Raw genomic sequence first — 16,163 nt, forward strand, 5'->3', positions numbered from 1 at the left:
GAACCATACTTTAATAAACTTGTCTGTTATTGATTTCTAGATTTTTCCATTTAAAATTGCTTATACGGCCAGAAAAGTGACTGTGCAAAAATATCATTATACTTAACAGATAAATGCCCTGTATGTATTTGTTCTGAAACCAATTTGCTTACTTTTTGATAAAACACTTAAGTTACCTCTACAATGCCAATAAAGCCAAAAGAAAGGGAGCTGGATTCTATTCTTGTTTGAATGTCTTCAAAATAATTCTTAACTAATTGTAGAATCTTTATTACTGGTGATGATATGAGATACAGAAACAACACAACTTGGTTTTCAGAACTTGGGTGAATTTTAAACATAGTGAATTTGATATAGAATCACTGAGGCACAATAAACATGAAACCCCACTTTAAATTGCAGCCAGCTTCTATTAGATTGCTTGCATTGTTTATGTAAGGTTGACCAGTATATACACCATGAAAAGTTATATATTGAAAAAAGAGCTATTCCTTTTTACTATCTAACAGACTTTTAATAGATCTGCTGCAGGAAGGGAACTAGTAATTTTCATTAGTTTATCTACAAAGAGGAAAAATGTTTCTTTAAAGTTACCTTTGCATTTGTTTCACAGATCTGCACAGAAGCTACCTTATGTCTTCAGATGAAGTCCTTTGAAGCAGACCTAACGCTACATGTGCCTTTCTGGACAACAGAAAAATTTAGTCCATTTGCTTGGATTTAGTATAAGGGCAGTGAGACTAGATCTGACTGAGTCTGTAACTAGGGCTGGGAGAACCTGAAAATCATCTAAAATTTAAAAAAATTTAAATAAACCCACAAATACAGTTAGGGTAATTAGCCACTGGAACATCTTACCCAAGGAATGTAGTAGATTCCCTATCCCTTGGAGTCTTTAAATCAGTACTGGATATTTTTCAGAAAATATACTTTACTTCAACCACAAGTTACTGAGCCCAGTGGAGAAATTAGTAAGTGAAGTTCTATGGCCTGTTTATGGAGGAGATCAGGTTAGATTATTATAATAATCCCTTCTGGCCTTAATATTCTATGGAAAACATTTAGATCCTTATCCAAACTGAATTCTTTTATTTTCTATCTTGCTGTCTCACTAGTCCCATTCACACATGGCAATGTTTAATGCTTGCTTCCAAAACTCACCCATGCTCTGCTTCTCATACCGATGATCCCTGTGAAAATATACCATATCTTCAGGAGTAAGAGAAAAATTCTAACTAGCTGGAAGAGAAAGAGATGCACCCTAAAGCACTCAGATGGCAGATACACTACTACTGCTTGTCGACAGAAAACACGATGAGAAAGGCTCCTATTAGAGAGTGAACTCTTAAGCCTAGTGGTGGGAAACTATTCAGAGATAAAGTAGCTCCTAGTAAAGGGACTAAGTTCCCGCCATTCTGAGGCCCAATGATCTGTGTAAAAAGCATCCTGGAGCATGGCAAGCCTGAGCTACACAAGTCCTTTTGTTTTACTTGGATATTGTTTTTAATCTAGTTGCCTTTTGAATTTATGCTGCTTCCTATGCTTACAGTTAACCACCATCTTCCACTGTTAGGGGGCTTATTCCTTCACTCACTTACTTCCCTGGTCCTTCTCGCATGAACAGAGAGCAACAATACCCAAAGTCCAAAGGTGCAAACAATTCGATGTTTATTGGGGTAAACTTCCAGCAAGCATGATTCCAGTTTCCTTCCTTAGTATCCTCCTTCCCAGCTCTGACACTACAGAGCCTTACACCTGTGTCCCTGTTCCCATTCCTGCCCTTAGCCAAACATTATTCCAATTTCCTTACCCCCATTCCCTGTTCCATCTCCCCCACCCACACACCCACCCCCTCCCACCCACACCCACTCACTTCCTCATTGACTACAGATTATATAGTAAAACTTGAGTTCTGCTTAGCTATACCTTAACCAATCATTTTCCTGAAATTTAACTAACCAATCCTAACATATTGTAACGTGATTATGTAACCAATTATATCCCACCACCTTAATTAGTTTACACCCAGCAAAATTAATTATACAGCAGACAGGAACAATCACAGAACCAGACAGAGATTACACAGACAAACAATAGCAAAGTGGGAACTATAATGACAAGACAATACAGAAGTGAGGATTTCACATCCCAGCTATTGATAAGTGAGTTCTTGCCAGACAGGATGCTATCAAACTAAGTTTCCTTTTACATTTTCTGGGCACTTCTCTTTCTCTGGAGGTGATAGGAATACAATCCTGTCCTGATAGTGCCTAACAGCCCAATAGCACCTTATTTCAATGTGACTAGTGTGGAATGTGAGGATGTGACTGTTCGCTTCCTAGCTTATGGCTGGCTGCCTCTGTTGCTTAGCCAAAGGCCTTAATCTAAGAACAGGGCCTCAAACTGTCACAGTAAGAGAAGGCTCTTACACCGGCAGACAGTTATTTTGATTCTTTCTTTTATACCTCTAGAACTAGCCAAGTGATAAGAATACACCTAAATTCTTAAAGTACAGGCCTTTACAGACAGGCCTGAATATCTATATCCTAACATCCACGTCTTCATATCTGTTCTTTGATCAGTCACTCTGCTTTCCCTAACCTAGAAGTGCTTCCCCAGAATAGACAACAGCCTGATGACCTTATGTGGTCTCCCAGCTAGTTACTGTGACAGACCTAACTCGCTAGTGTCCTCTCATCAGTCCCATATTGCCCTGGAGAGTCCCCAAACAAAGACCATGTGTTTCAGGGCACATTCATACTAGAAACACTATAACAGAACAGGTGCAACACTGCAGCTCCACTGCTCTAGCACAGACATTCACTACAGTGAGAGAAGGGGCTCTTCATCGCTGTAGTAAATCCACCTGCCCAAGAAGCAGTAGCTAGGTGGACAGAAGCATCTGTCCATCAACCTAGCGCTATCTGCACTGGAGCTTAGGTCAGCGTAACTATGTCTTTCAGGGGTGTGCGCTAGATCAGTCTAAGTTTTGATTGTAGACTAGGCCTCAGATTCCTCCCCTGGGAAACAATGTTTTTGTGCCAATGGGTCCCTTGTCTCTCTCAAGGGGCAATCAGAAGACACAATACTTTCTGTGGTGGTTACTTGAACCTTGTTGGGAGAGGTGAAACTAACTAATCAGCTTTTGATTCTTTTTCAGTTGACAACCAATGAAATCCCCACTTTTTAGTGACATTGGACTTCTGGGTGGGGAGAATCAGAGTGGGGAGTATGAATGCTGTTGTTGCCAAAAGTCTATGGTACAGATGAAGAGATTTATTTTTGAATATGGTCATTGTCTTCCATCTTCAGCTGGAACAGATTACTTCCAACATTTCTGAAAGGTCATTTGGTGTGTATTTGTGTCAGCATTGTCAAGGAGTTATGGACAGCAAGAAAAGGTCAATAATGCACACAAAATGGCTTGCCAAAATGAGTTGTGGTCCACTAGTGGGTTGTTGTTCTACAGAGCTCCACCGAACTGTGCATAACATACAGAAAACTCACTTATTAAATTGTTACTACACTGGGCCAAAGAGTGTTTTCCCACTAAAATATAACATAGCAAAACAAGATTAAAATGTAAATGGCAAATACATTAAAGTATATTATCCCCATGATGCAAATTTGTTTCACATGACCCACCCATGTTAAAGTATGGGATTCAGCTAATTTTCTAGATTTCTGTAGATATATATATTAGTATAAAACATTAGCATATAAGTATACTTGATGTGACAGGGCAATGTCCAGCTCCTGTCTTCTGCTCTGCCAACACAGACTCGGGGACCTTCACATGTTAAACACCCCAGTGCAGTTTAATTTACATTTGCTTTTCCCACCACCTTACTGATTCATATACCATATTATTTACAGTTTCTCCTAAGTCCTCCACTAAGACGAAGAGAGGGAAGGGATCTCTCTACCCAGAGAGTCTTCCTGTTTCTGGCTCTGCTAGCATCTCTCTCTCTTACACTTCCTTCCTGTGCCTTCTCATACCTCCTCTGTCAATGGACCAGTTGGTTCATGAATATCCCCCCAGTCCATTCTTATCCACTCTTTCGGCCCCATCAGGTTCACTCTGTGGGGAATTAATTGGTGTTTAAGTGACCCAAATGTTGGCTCATGCGTTGTTACACTTCACCATGAGATTTCTTGTAGCCCTCTCATAAAATATTGCAGTTTATCATAAGATCAGTCTCATGTTACAATAGAAATTTGGGGACAGAACCTAAACAACATGGAAGTCAGTGGAGCTCTGACAATTTACCAATAAGAGGATCTGCCTCTTAGGGTCTGCTTCTGCTGTTACTCACACTGTTGTTACATTGCTGTAGTGCCATAATTCACCCACAGTAATCAAGAGCAGAATCAGGGCCTTACTTTTTAGGGTCAACCATTCTTGGTTCTCAATTTGCCTTCTTCATGTCTTGTGTAACCATCCCAAAGAAACAAAAGAAAAACAAGCATAAGTAACTGGAGCCCTATGATTCTATTTGCATGTGTTTTTCAAATATTACTTGTACTATTTTTACAGTGTTTATTATTTCTTGATAAACCCGAATGAAGAAATGCATATTATGGAGATGTATGCACTTCATAATGATTCTTCAGTGCCTCATCTAAATGTTAAGCAACTCTTGGAGGTTCAGTTTGGTCCAGGTAACCATCAAAGTTATGCTATGAAATTAATGCAAAAATTATTTAGAAGTTGGAGAATGTTTTCCAGTTGCTGGTATTTCCTGATTCTGTGTGGTTAATACTGAAAAAACAGCCCTTCTTGTGGTATTTTGATATTTCTTCTGGCCAATAGAAGTAGGAAGCAGGAAGAAGAAAGGCACCTATACAAAGAGAAAAAGAAATAACTATTTTGAACCTCAAAAAGACTCACTTCAAGTTTTGGAAAAAGTTAGGTTTTGTTCTTATTTTACCCAAATGGATTTTCCTAGTCCTAGTTCAAATGTATCTGCTTTAATTAAGGCTCTGAGTCCACAAAGTACTTAGACATGTGCTTAACATTGACTTTATTGGGGCTTAAGTGTATTGGGCATACTTATGTGTTTAAATGCCTGTAGCAGACCATTGATCAAGGCCCTCAACAAGCTGGCCAAAAAGACTGACCTAGGAAATAGTTTATTTTGATTTAGACAAGGATGTCCATGCTCACTAAGGATTTAACACCCAAGGCCTGTTTCTGAAACCTCTATTCTTACTGAATAGTACCTTACTGCAAGAGTAGTGGGATTACTTATAGAGTAAAGTGCTATCCAAAATGAGTAAGAGGATCAGAGTCTGGCCCATAAGTTAAAAAGCTCTCTCGCCCCCTTTCTTATAATAGCTTTGTAGAAGGTCTTATCCAGTCTGGCTTCAGACCTTGTTGCTGTTCTTCCTCAAGGAAAGGAACTTCATATTGTTGGCATTTTCTCAATATCTCTCCCCTTTTCTGAAATCTGGTTCATTCATATCAAGTTCAAAACCCCACCAAAAACTTCAGCCCAACCTTTCTAGCTGGCTCACAACCCCTAGTCCTGTCCCTACTCAAGCTTTCCTCCAGCAGTCACATCCCTTTGTATAAAACAACTCACATAGCCCTGACTCAAGTCTCTACCTGAACTCTCTCTCATAGCTCTCAAGCTGCCCTTTATATCTCCCAGAAGACCTGGTTCTGAATCACATGCTCCCATCATGTAGACTTACTGCTTTCACCTGGGCTAAGCCTGACACAGGTGCAGCTGAGCCTCAACCCCCTTTAAAGGGCCAGCTCCCCCTCCTCATGACAACCTTATTTATAGATTCTCTGTCTGCTACATTATTAATGCAATCCCTGGTTCACTGTCTGTCTTTCTCACGTGCTCTCTTGTGGAATATAAGTAATTAAATAACCAGTTGTAAGAGAAAATGTTTGGAAGATATTATTAATATACATCTGTGTTTCCCTTTTAGAGATTGGTATAAGAACTGAGAGAATTATTCCTTTCTATTATTATAAAGGAGCACTACACATCTTATGGAGAATATGTGAACTGACCTTTTTGGAGTTTTTTTGTTTGTTTGTTTCACCTTTGAGCCAGAAAGCTCTGCATAGCCAGGCAAGGCAGGAAGAAGTCATGTTTCCACTTTCAGAACTGAAGACAGAATGCTTTGTACATTTCTAAGAAAAGCCATCAGTCTAACTTGGCCACAATACTTGCCTCAGATCTACCCGTGACAGCTTAAAAATTAGTAAGGATAATTTGATCAATTAAAACCAGCTGTGGTTTGATTTACAATGACTGCACAACATCTCAAAATTAGTGTGCACAGTGGGTGTTGTTGTCAAAGGCTGGTTTTACAGTCCTTGTGCAAGCATTACACACATTGGATCTGAGTTACTTTTTTCTTACGAGCTTAAATCAGGAGTAATTCAATTAAAGTCAATGGAGTTACACTGGAATAAAACCAGTCTCAGAGGTGAATCAGTTCATAAGTGTACCTAGGAGGATGAATTCTGAAATCAGTGGAGCTAGTCCAGATTTACATTAGTGTAACTGAGATCAAATGAAGTCTCATTTCCTCTGTCATCTGATAAGGAATGGCATTGTTTTAAATCATCTCTGCTGATTGCTGTCAGCTCAGTGCTATGTCCCTTAGCCCTCCAAATATTAACATGGATCAGTGAGGAGATGCTAACAGCAGCTGGAGCTAAGAAAAAAAGTGAGGCTATAATTTGAGTCTTCAAAGACACATTTGTGGAGAGCAAAAGCAAAGACACAATTGGTTCAACTCAGAAATGTCATCAAGTTATTGTGTAAGAAAAATAAGGCATTCTGGTGGTTGACTCAGACAGCCAGTTTAGAACATATTGCAGCCAGGCACTATTTCTACAGCCTTTGTTCAATTTTGTGGAGTCTGTAGTAGAGTGTAGCACCAGTTTGTCCAGTTTAGAATTGGGGTGGCAGTATTAGACAGAATCTGCAAGATCAGTTGTATTGATGGTCCCCTCTTCTTCTTGAAGTCGGGTGGGAAGTTCCAGTAGGGCCACCTTCCCTCAGCCACAAAGCGATCCAGATTACAGTACATAAACTGAAGTCTCCGGCAGCACGTGGGATATATAACATCATCCCTGAGTTGCTGAAGACAGGTAAGAGTATTTTTGTACCATGCCTACATAGGTTCATCCATACCATCTGGTACACTAATACCCTCCCCAGTGACTGGGAAAGGGTGTTATTTTGCCTCTGTTCAAAAAAGGTTATTAACAGATTCATAGATTCTACGGCCAGAAGGGACCATTGTGATCATCTGGTCTGATCTCCTGTACAACACCAGCCAAAATGATTACTAGAGCAAATCTTTTAGAAAAACATCGAATCTTGATTTTAAAATGGTCATTGATGGAGAATATACCACTAACCTTAGTAAAGTGTCCCATTGTTTTTTTTTTTTACTCTAACTGCTAAAAATGTATGCTTTATTTGTTTAACTTCAACTTCCATCCATTCGATCATATTATACTTTTCTCTGTTAAATTTGAGAGCCCACTATTAAATATTTTCCCCATATACATACATTTAGACTGTAAAAGCTGAATGTAGCAACTTTAGAAGTATCACGCTGTTGCTGGTCCTAGAGAAAATCTTTGCTTCTGCGTTAATGTCTTGAATCAGGGATGCACTTCATAGCAAAAGGCTGGGATATGCAATGTAGTCCTGGTTGTTCTACTACTGACCAGATCTTTACCTTGGGACAGCTTTTTGAGAAGGTGACTGAAAATGTAAAAAGCTGTGTGCAACACTTTTATAGACTTCCTTCAGGCCTTTGCATCTAACAAGCTGATGTGACCTGATGAGGCAACTTGGCAATCCTGGAAAGATAATGTCACTGATAGAAGAGTTCTGTAATGAAACAAAAAGTTGTGTATGAGTCAATGGCAGATACATTGCAGGATTTCCTATTTCCACAGGAGTTCAACAAGGTTGCATGCTGCCACCATCATTGTTCAATATTGGCATTGATTGGTTGATGGATAAACTTGAGGAGGCAGCCATCGATGGCATTCAGTCGAACACCATTTTGCTTTGAGATCTCAAATATGCCAATGACACTGCTTTGTTGGCTCAGTTTGGTGAATCGCTCCAGCTGATGGTTGGGCAAGAAGGGCTGGTTGATCTGGTTGGGCAAGAAGGAGCGCACATTGGTTTCATTACCAATCTGGTTAAAACTAAGTTCTTGGCCATTACCATCAAGCAGCCTCCAACACTAGATAACAAACAGCTCAGAAATAACCTGTCTACATGGGATTTTGAAAAGGTGACAACTGTCAAAGACTTGGGAAGTGTCACAGACAGCACTGGAGGATGTTCTAAAGATGTGATGTTCACAGAGCAGCAGTTGCTCCATGTTCTGGGCCCTTCAGTGGCTTCTGTGGAGATGCTGGGACATCAAGCTTTCTGAAAAGCTATAGTGCTATAGAACCACAGTTATATCAACTGTGATGCTTGTTATCATCAGCTGCTCGTCAGCTTGTCCTGTTAAGTGGCAGGACAAGATCAGCAATGAGGATATTCATGGTTAAACTCAGCAACTACCTCCATCAGCACTGGTTTACTTCTTGCAGCTTTCTTGATGCTGACATGTTATTAGGATGGAAGACCAATGAATGACAAAGCTTGTTTACCAAGGGATGCTGCTACATGGGCGGTGATCATATGGTCACCAAAAGCTTCAGTCATGTGAGAAGATCACCAATGATGGACATAGACTGACTACCCAGCCAGACCGTCTTAAGAACCTACCTAGAGATCAATCCAGGTGGCGCTCAGTCTACAAGCTGGCTATGTCCCTTTTCCTTGATGATGATGATGATGATGATGAACTGAGCACTGAAGACAGTGAAACTGGGCTTTAACCATGCACTGGGCACACAGACAAGTTTAGCAGCATTTGCCATTTCTGCCTTGACTGCTCACTTTGCTCTATGGTAATCATAAGGCCATCATTTAAAAAATATTTGACAATAATGTCATCACCTATCACATGAGAAAGGTTACAAAAATATAAAGAATTTGAAGGGCACCCTTCTTTCTAGATCATTTGGGAGTAAACCTGTCTTACTGAAACCTAAATGAAATGCTTAACCACCTCTGACAGAACCTGTGAGATACATTATGACTGAAACAGGAATTATTTAATATTTTCTTAGCCCGTCAGACTTGGCTGTATAGTGCCTTTATGTTGAGAGAAAGGCCATTTCGTTCCATGTGGCACATTTTCTTTTCTCTTCATTAAGGGCTTGATCCAGTACTCCTTACTCAGGCAAAACTCCTGCTGGAGTTAATGGAGGTTTTATGAGTAAGGATTGTGGAACTGTGCAGGTTTATTATAATATCGTAAATGAATCAGTAGCTTGGAGTATAATGATTCAACCAAAATCAAACAAACAAAAAATCCTGTCTTGGTCCTGCCCTTGAACATTTCTTTTTAAAATCTGAAAAAGTTTAAATGCCTAACTTCCTTCCCAGCTTCCTTTTTTGTCCCTCCCTCCACTTGTCTCAAAGTTGTATCAGTCAATCTCCAATAAATACAATTATTCTCTGCTTCCCCTTACCTCTATATATTCCTTTCCAACATCCAAATGACTACTGGCTTAGTCAATATACTTTTATCTCCCTATTAAGCACTCTATATTCTAGAAGTATCTACTGGACCAACGCCAACTTGTATGCAAATTTGTGCAGTTTGTGGCTTCTTCGTGTCAGAGCTGAGAAATTCATCCTAGGGGTCTCTTGATTTGAGGAAGCCCTAAAGATTGCAAGGTTAGAATATAGGAGCAAAGTCAGATAAGCAAAATACTGCCAGATCTGCTGAGAACCTGATAATTCATGACAGGAATATCAGCAAGGAAAGTAAACCTCTTGGAAACTGAGAAGAAACAATCAGGATCTAGGGACCAGGCAAGCAGAAGAAAAAAAAAACCACGTTAGGAAAGAATTACAAAAGTTGTCAAATACAGTTGCGCTATGAGAAAGAGCTGAATGTGAGAAAGTGTTTAGGATTAGGTTGGGGAAGAAAGAATAAGTGAAGAATTGAACTGGAGTGGAAGGACAGAGAGGGGATAATGTTGGGAGCAGAGAAGAAGCATAAGGAAAAGATGAGAGACAGCAAAGGATGGAGAAGGTTGAAGATCTTAAAGAACTCAGATATATTCATGCAATCTCCCCCAAAATGGAGGGTGGGATTTTCAGATGTGCTCAACATTTGTCTAATTCTGCTCCCATTGAATTCAACAATAAAACTCCCATTGACTTCAGTGGGAGCAGGAGTATCATTGAGCACTTTTGAAAATCCCACCCCTAAAATTTATCTCAACCAAAATGAATCTGTTGGGGTCAGTTCATAACCAGTTTTGGAGACTGCCTTTTATATCATTTCACTTGAGTCAGATATCAGTAAATTCCTGTTTCCTCTAGTGTATGCAATACACCATAATTTATAGTGTCATGCAGATGCTAAATTATTTGAATCTCCATTCTGTTGCACATAATTTACATTGTCTGTAACAAATAAAAAGATAAGTGCAATCCATATTGCAAATGCATTATACCATGATGAATTTGCAGCCTCTTTTCCTGATTCTGTTTCATCTCATGGAATTTATATTGCCATTGTAATAATGTCTGGTATATACAATGAATATCTTCTTGCTAATTACAATTGGATTTTAAATTGGTCTGCTTCTGGAGACAGTATTATGGCATTCTTGATTATACCCCTAAATAAATCCTTAAATATACAGCTTCCTTACAATTAGTGAAAATCAACTAAAGGATTACAGTAAAATAAGGCCATTGCAACAAAACACACATAAAATCTTCTCCTATTTAGCTCGTATCAAGCAACACATCCTAAGTCATGTAACAATAAATTTTTAAAAAATCAATTGAACTGAAATGCAATAATCCACAAACAAATGTGTCTTAAACCTAGCCTCAAACAAAATCACAAATCCAATAAAGGGAAGCTTAGGATCAGTGGCTACCAATACTTAGCAGTCTGAGACCCAATGGAGTTGGGCTAGATTCTGATCTTAATTTCACTGGTATACATCCAGCATAACTCCTCTGAAATTGGTTTCACATTCAATACTGATGTAAATAGTGATGTAAAATGTACATTGTGTCAGATTCTCAGTTTTGCTCCTGCTATTTTGCAGATTCTGGTACTTCAAATGGTTCACGAAGTCAGTTTGACCAATTAGCTGAGAATCCCCCCCAGCATGGAAGACTAACAGCCTCAGCAAGGCTCAGCCACATAAAATGATCTGCCATCCTGCTTTAGGCTTCGATAAAACAGGTATCACCAAGATAGCTTCAGATATTTAGGACCAGATCTTCAGATGATGTCAGCTGGCATATCTTCATTTATATCAATGGAATTATGCCAACTAACAATAATTAAAAACAGACACAGGAAACCCCACAACACACTGTGAAGCCCTAGACTGGTCAAATTGTACCAAGGGTTCTTTCTCTTTTTACACTTCCTTGTCAGACTAATAAGCTATTACTGAATTTGAATGAGTTCCTGATACCTTCATAAAGTAAAAAGGAAGGAGTACTTGTGGCACCTGAGAGACTAACAAATTTATTTGAGCATAAGCTTTCGTGAGCTACAGCTCACTTCATTGGATGCATTCAGTGGAAATTTTGTCATGTCACGGTTCCTTCCCCACTCTGAACTCTAGGGTACAGATGTGGGGACCTGCATGAAAACCCCCTAAGCTTATTTTTACAGGCTTAGGTTAAAACTTCCCCAAGGTACAAACTATTTTCCTTTTTCCTTTGGACTTTATTGCTGCCACCACCAAGCGTCTAACAGATATATAACCGGGAAAGAGCCTGCATGGAAACGTCTTTCCCCCCAAAATCCTCCCCAAACCCTACACCCCATTTCCTGGGGAAGGCTTGATAAAAATCCTCACCAATTTGCACAGGTGAACACAGACCTAAACCCTTGGATCTTAAGAACAATGAAAAAAGCAATCAGATTCTTAAAAGAAGAATTTTAATTGAAGAAAAAAAATAAAAGAATCACCTCTGTAAAATCAGGATGGTGAATACCTTACAGGGTAATCAGATTTAAAACATAGAGAATCCCTCTAGGCAAAACCTTAAGTTACAAAAAGACACAAAAACAGGAATCTACATTCCATTCAGCACAACTTATTTTATCAGCCATTTAAACAAAACAGAATCTAACGCATATCTAGCTAGGTTACTTACTAAGTTCTAAAAAGAAAAGGAGTACTTGTGGCACCTTAGAGACTAACCAATTTATTAGAGCATAAGCTTTCGTGAGCTACAGCTCACTTCATCAGTTCTAAGACTCCATTCCTGTTCTGTTCCTGGCAAAATTCAGTTTTCTACTGAATGCATCTGATGAAGTGAGCTGTAGCTCACGAAAGCTTATGCTCAAATAAATGTGTTTGTCTCTAAGGTGCCACTAGTACTCCTTTTCTTTTTGCGAATACAGACTAATACAGCTGCTACTCTGAAACCCTTCATAAAGCAAGTAAATTTAAAATGAATGTCATGAATAGTGCCAAAAATGTAATCACTGTGAAAATAGTTGGTGTTAAGGGTCTCAAAGTACCATGAATTCATTTTGGACTAAACAGGAAACTAATTATCTCCTTCCCACCTGCCCGCCCTTGACTTCTGAAATAGTTTTAAAACATCGAGTTGCTGGATGTCAGTACAGAAACACTGATGGCATTCTTTAAAAATTAAAGCTCATGTTATTTATTTTTTCTATACACTGCTCAATCTTTATCATGATAATTAAATTAACTATCAACTGCTATTTAAAGAAATTTCAAATTATGTGAGAGCAACTGTATTTTACCACTCCCCAGGAAGCTGTTACCAAACGCAATGCTACATTATACAAAAAGAAATCATTCCTTGTGCCTGGAAGTAAATTGGAAACATTAACTGAGGTCTGTCCAAAAGATAAATTACAACTTCTTAAAACAGACACTCCCAAGTGAAGGAATATGTTCTAAGAAAAGCAGCTGGAATATGTAGCAGGATCCAAGCCCTTTATAGTGTTCTCCAGAAAAATAATCTCTTCAGTTCATTTTGTGCAGTATATTAATTAAACTTTATTCATTAATAAGGGCTAAAGCCTGTGAGGTGCTGAGGGGCTCTGCAGTTCACAGCATTATATACCCTTAAACTACAGAAGGCTTTTTAAGCCTACCCATCCCCCTCTGTATAATCTCAGGTAGAATTGTTAAATGTATGCTCAGCCATCAAATACAACAAGTCACTTAAGCAAACAGTGAAGCACCTTGGTGAAGGCAATTGCATGGTCTGAATACCATCAACTGACACTTCTGTTCAGTGACCCTTTCAGGTCTTAGAAATGGTCTTTTCAAATTCCAGGTCTTGCTGTATTGATTTTAATCAGCAGCTTTTTCCTTAGAGCCTCATTTCAAAAATAGCCCTGTCAGAATTTGGATAGCTACTGTCTATCCAAAGTTTTATCACGGGCTTTTTATTCATATTTGAAACCATTCAGCTAAATGACATGGGGGGGGAGTAGGGTTGGGTATGTGTTTATTTCTTCTTCCACACATTTTTTTTAATTCTGTTTGTTTGGAGCCTGAGTAGATCTCTCGCCATTTATTCAGACTTTGGTTTGTTCTGTTCTATTTTGGAGTACACTGTCTCAGGAGACTACTTCCCAAAACTTTACTCGTCGTGTGTGAAAGCCTGGCTCCACTGAAGCCAAGGTAAGTTTTGCCATTGACTTTAGTAAGGCCAGGATTTCACCCCGACCTTTAAAGGCAGAGGGGTACACTAAAGTGGACTTTCAAACCAAGCAAAATTCTGTAAACTCTTTAACTGGTCCAATTAACTAAACATTAGTGAAGCTATAGCACTCCTTTGGCAGCATTCCCTTAATGAGCACATTAGAGGCCATACTGTGCCCAGCTCTGTGTGGGTGCTCAAGAGAAGGGTAAAGATCGGGATTAAGAAGCCACACCCACCAAACACATTCATGTCTCTAAAACACACTGGGCTAGACTTTCTGCTACACCCTTCAGAAATTACAGCACAGAAAGTGCAGCTTGGCAGCAAAGGTAGCTTAAACCACCTGCACACTTCTTGGGGTCTACAGCCCTTGACATGAGTTAGAGCTTTCTTTTTACATTCCTAAGTGAACCCTATAAAAAAGTTTTAAGTGGTGTTTTGTTTGCAGGTTGCTTTAATAACTAAATTAAAGAAAGTTACCAGAGAATCCTCACTGGAAACAGAATGGTTTCCTGATGCCTGGATGGATTTTGCTAAGAATCATTTTAAGGTTTCCTTTCAATAAGATCAAATCAGGTTGCCAGATGGAATTACTCCATGTAGAAAGTCTGACCTACAGCAAAAACTGAACAAAGCTCAGATTATTTACTATGCTCCTAAACCATTGGCTGTTTTGCATCTCTCCCACATGAGATCTAATTCTATCAGTAAATACCACACATATTAAGTTCTAAAGCACAGTTATAAAAAGGCCAAGGCCAAGGTTGGCTATTTTGATGACACACAAAACAAAGCAAAACCGTCGTGCCATATTTGCGCTCAGGCAGTCTCAAAACTTGCTGGCACCTGCAGTTTAGCATATTTACTGCTGCGACCAGGAAGATTGATCACAGGAAGCCAAAGCTTCAGTTCAGCTAGAAAAATAAGAATCAGCTGTTTTCTATGAGCAGTTTGTCTGATAACCAACTTGACTAAACTGCGGGCATTTTCTCTTGAGTGAAGGACATTTTCATATTGGGGAGGATACAGTAATCACTCTAATACTTTTCAATTGTATTGGCAGATTAGACAGAAAGGGGTACACTGAAAAATACCTCTGATTTTGTGGGTAAAAATGACAGAAATCAGACAGCTAAATACATGATTATGCCCTTAACTCAGGTAGTTGTATGCATTAATACTCTTTTTCACCCACATCTGATGACATTGAAGGTAAAAGCTCCATGGAGAAAGAACACTTTAAAAATTTGTGTTAAACATCTGCTACTAAAAACAATTGCAGTTATCCCAGCTAGACTCATCACCATAGTGTCAAGGTGCTAGATTATTTTTGTAAAATAATTGACAACATATCTAGTATCTGGAAATGGGATTAGGATATTTTCCTTTGGTATGGGTGCAATACTTGTTATATTTATATTAATTAATTAAATCTAGTTAGGGATTGATTGTGGCTTCAAAGCACTGCCCCACAGGGAGCATGCACCCTTTACTACACCCGTCAAGAGGGTGCAGTGTGCACTACCTGCTTCAATCAGTCTGTTCTGCTGGCCAATGTTGGAGGTGAAGGGAGCATGGATTCATACTCTTCCTGCTCCTGCCCACCCTTTTTTGGGTAGTGAGGCTAATAGGTTTAAAGATGCATGAATGCAATGTAAATTGTTCTGTCCTTACAAACAGACAATATTTAAATTAAAAAGTCACATTATTATTTTTAAAAAATAAGGGCTGGATCCTGACCTTTATTTCATCCCCTTTGCACTACTTTAAGCCTCCCATTCTTGGCCTCCCTGCAGTCAGAGGGGACATACTAGGGCAAGAAAAGGCATGCCTGGAACACATGGCATTTCACTGACACAGAACCAGCTGAATAGGGTGACCAGATGTCCTTATTTTATAGGGACAGTCCCAATTTTGGGGGCTTTTCCTTATATTGGCACCTATTACCCCCCCACCCTCCACCATCCCAATTTTTTACACTTACTATCTGGTAACCCTACAGCTGAAGGACACCTGAGGGGCCATTATAGCTAGTAAAATTAGAGCAGCCTCAAGGTTGCTCTAATTTGTGCCAGGGACAAACTGGTCCTTTGCTGCTGCCAGGATCAGAGAGAGGGAGAGGTGGCAGAAGGCTACCTCTGCCTGCCCCACTTGCAAGTGCATGTAGTGACCTGAGCCTCTAGCCCTAAATTTTGAGGGGCCATTTGAACTTATATACCTGATTTTAAAAGGAGCCTTAACCTAGCTTTCCCTTTTGCACCTACAATTTCACTATGGTCACAAATAAATGTGGATGCAAGTGTTGTCTACCTGTTTGGATCTGAAAATTGTTCCTGTTGCATCCATATTTTTTTCACTTCCTCTTTC

General features: G+C 39.3%; 1 protein-coding gene across 1 annotated transcript in view; it reads right to left on the reverse strand.

Moving 5' to 3' along the window:
- Window positions 1-1,871: 1,871 nt before the first annotated feature.
- SIM1 (SIM bHLH transcription factor 1) overlaps window positions 1,872-16,163 on the reverse strand; it is an 87,032-nt gene continuing 72,740 nt past the window's right edge. The window contains exon 12 of the mRNA XM_073336862.2: window positions 1,872-4,841. Coding sequence (XP_073192963.1) covers window positions 4,705-4,841 — 137 coding nt within the window. The 3' untranslated portion in view covers window positions 1,872-4,704. The remainder of the gene's footprint in view (window positions 4,842-16,163) is intronic.

Source organism: Lepidochelys kempii, chromosome 3 (genome assembly GCF_965140285.1).
Source record: "Lepidochelys kempii isolate rLepKem1 chromosome 3, rLepKem1.hap1, whole genome shotgun sequence".
Taxonomy (NCBI): Eukaryota; Metazoa; Chordata; order Testudines; family Cheloniidae; genus Lepidochelys; species Lepidochelys kempii.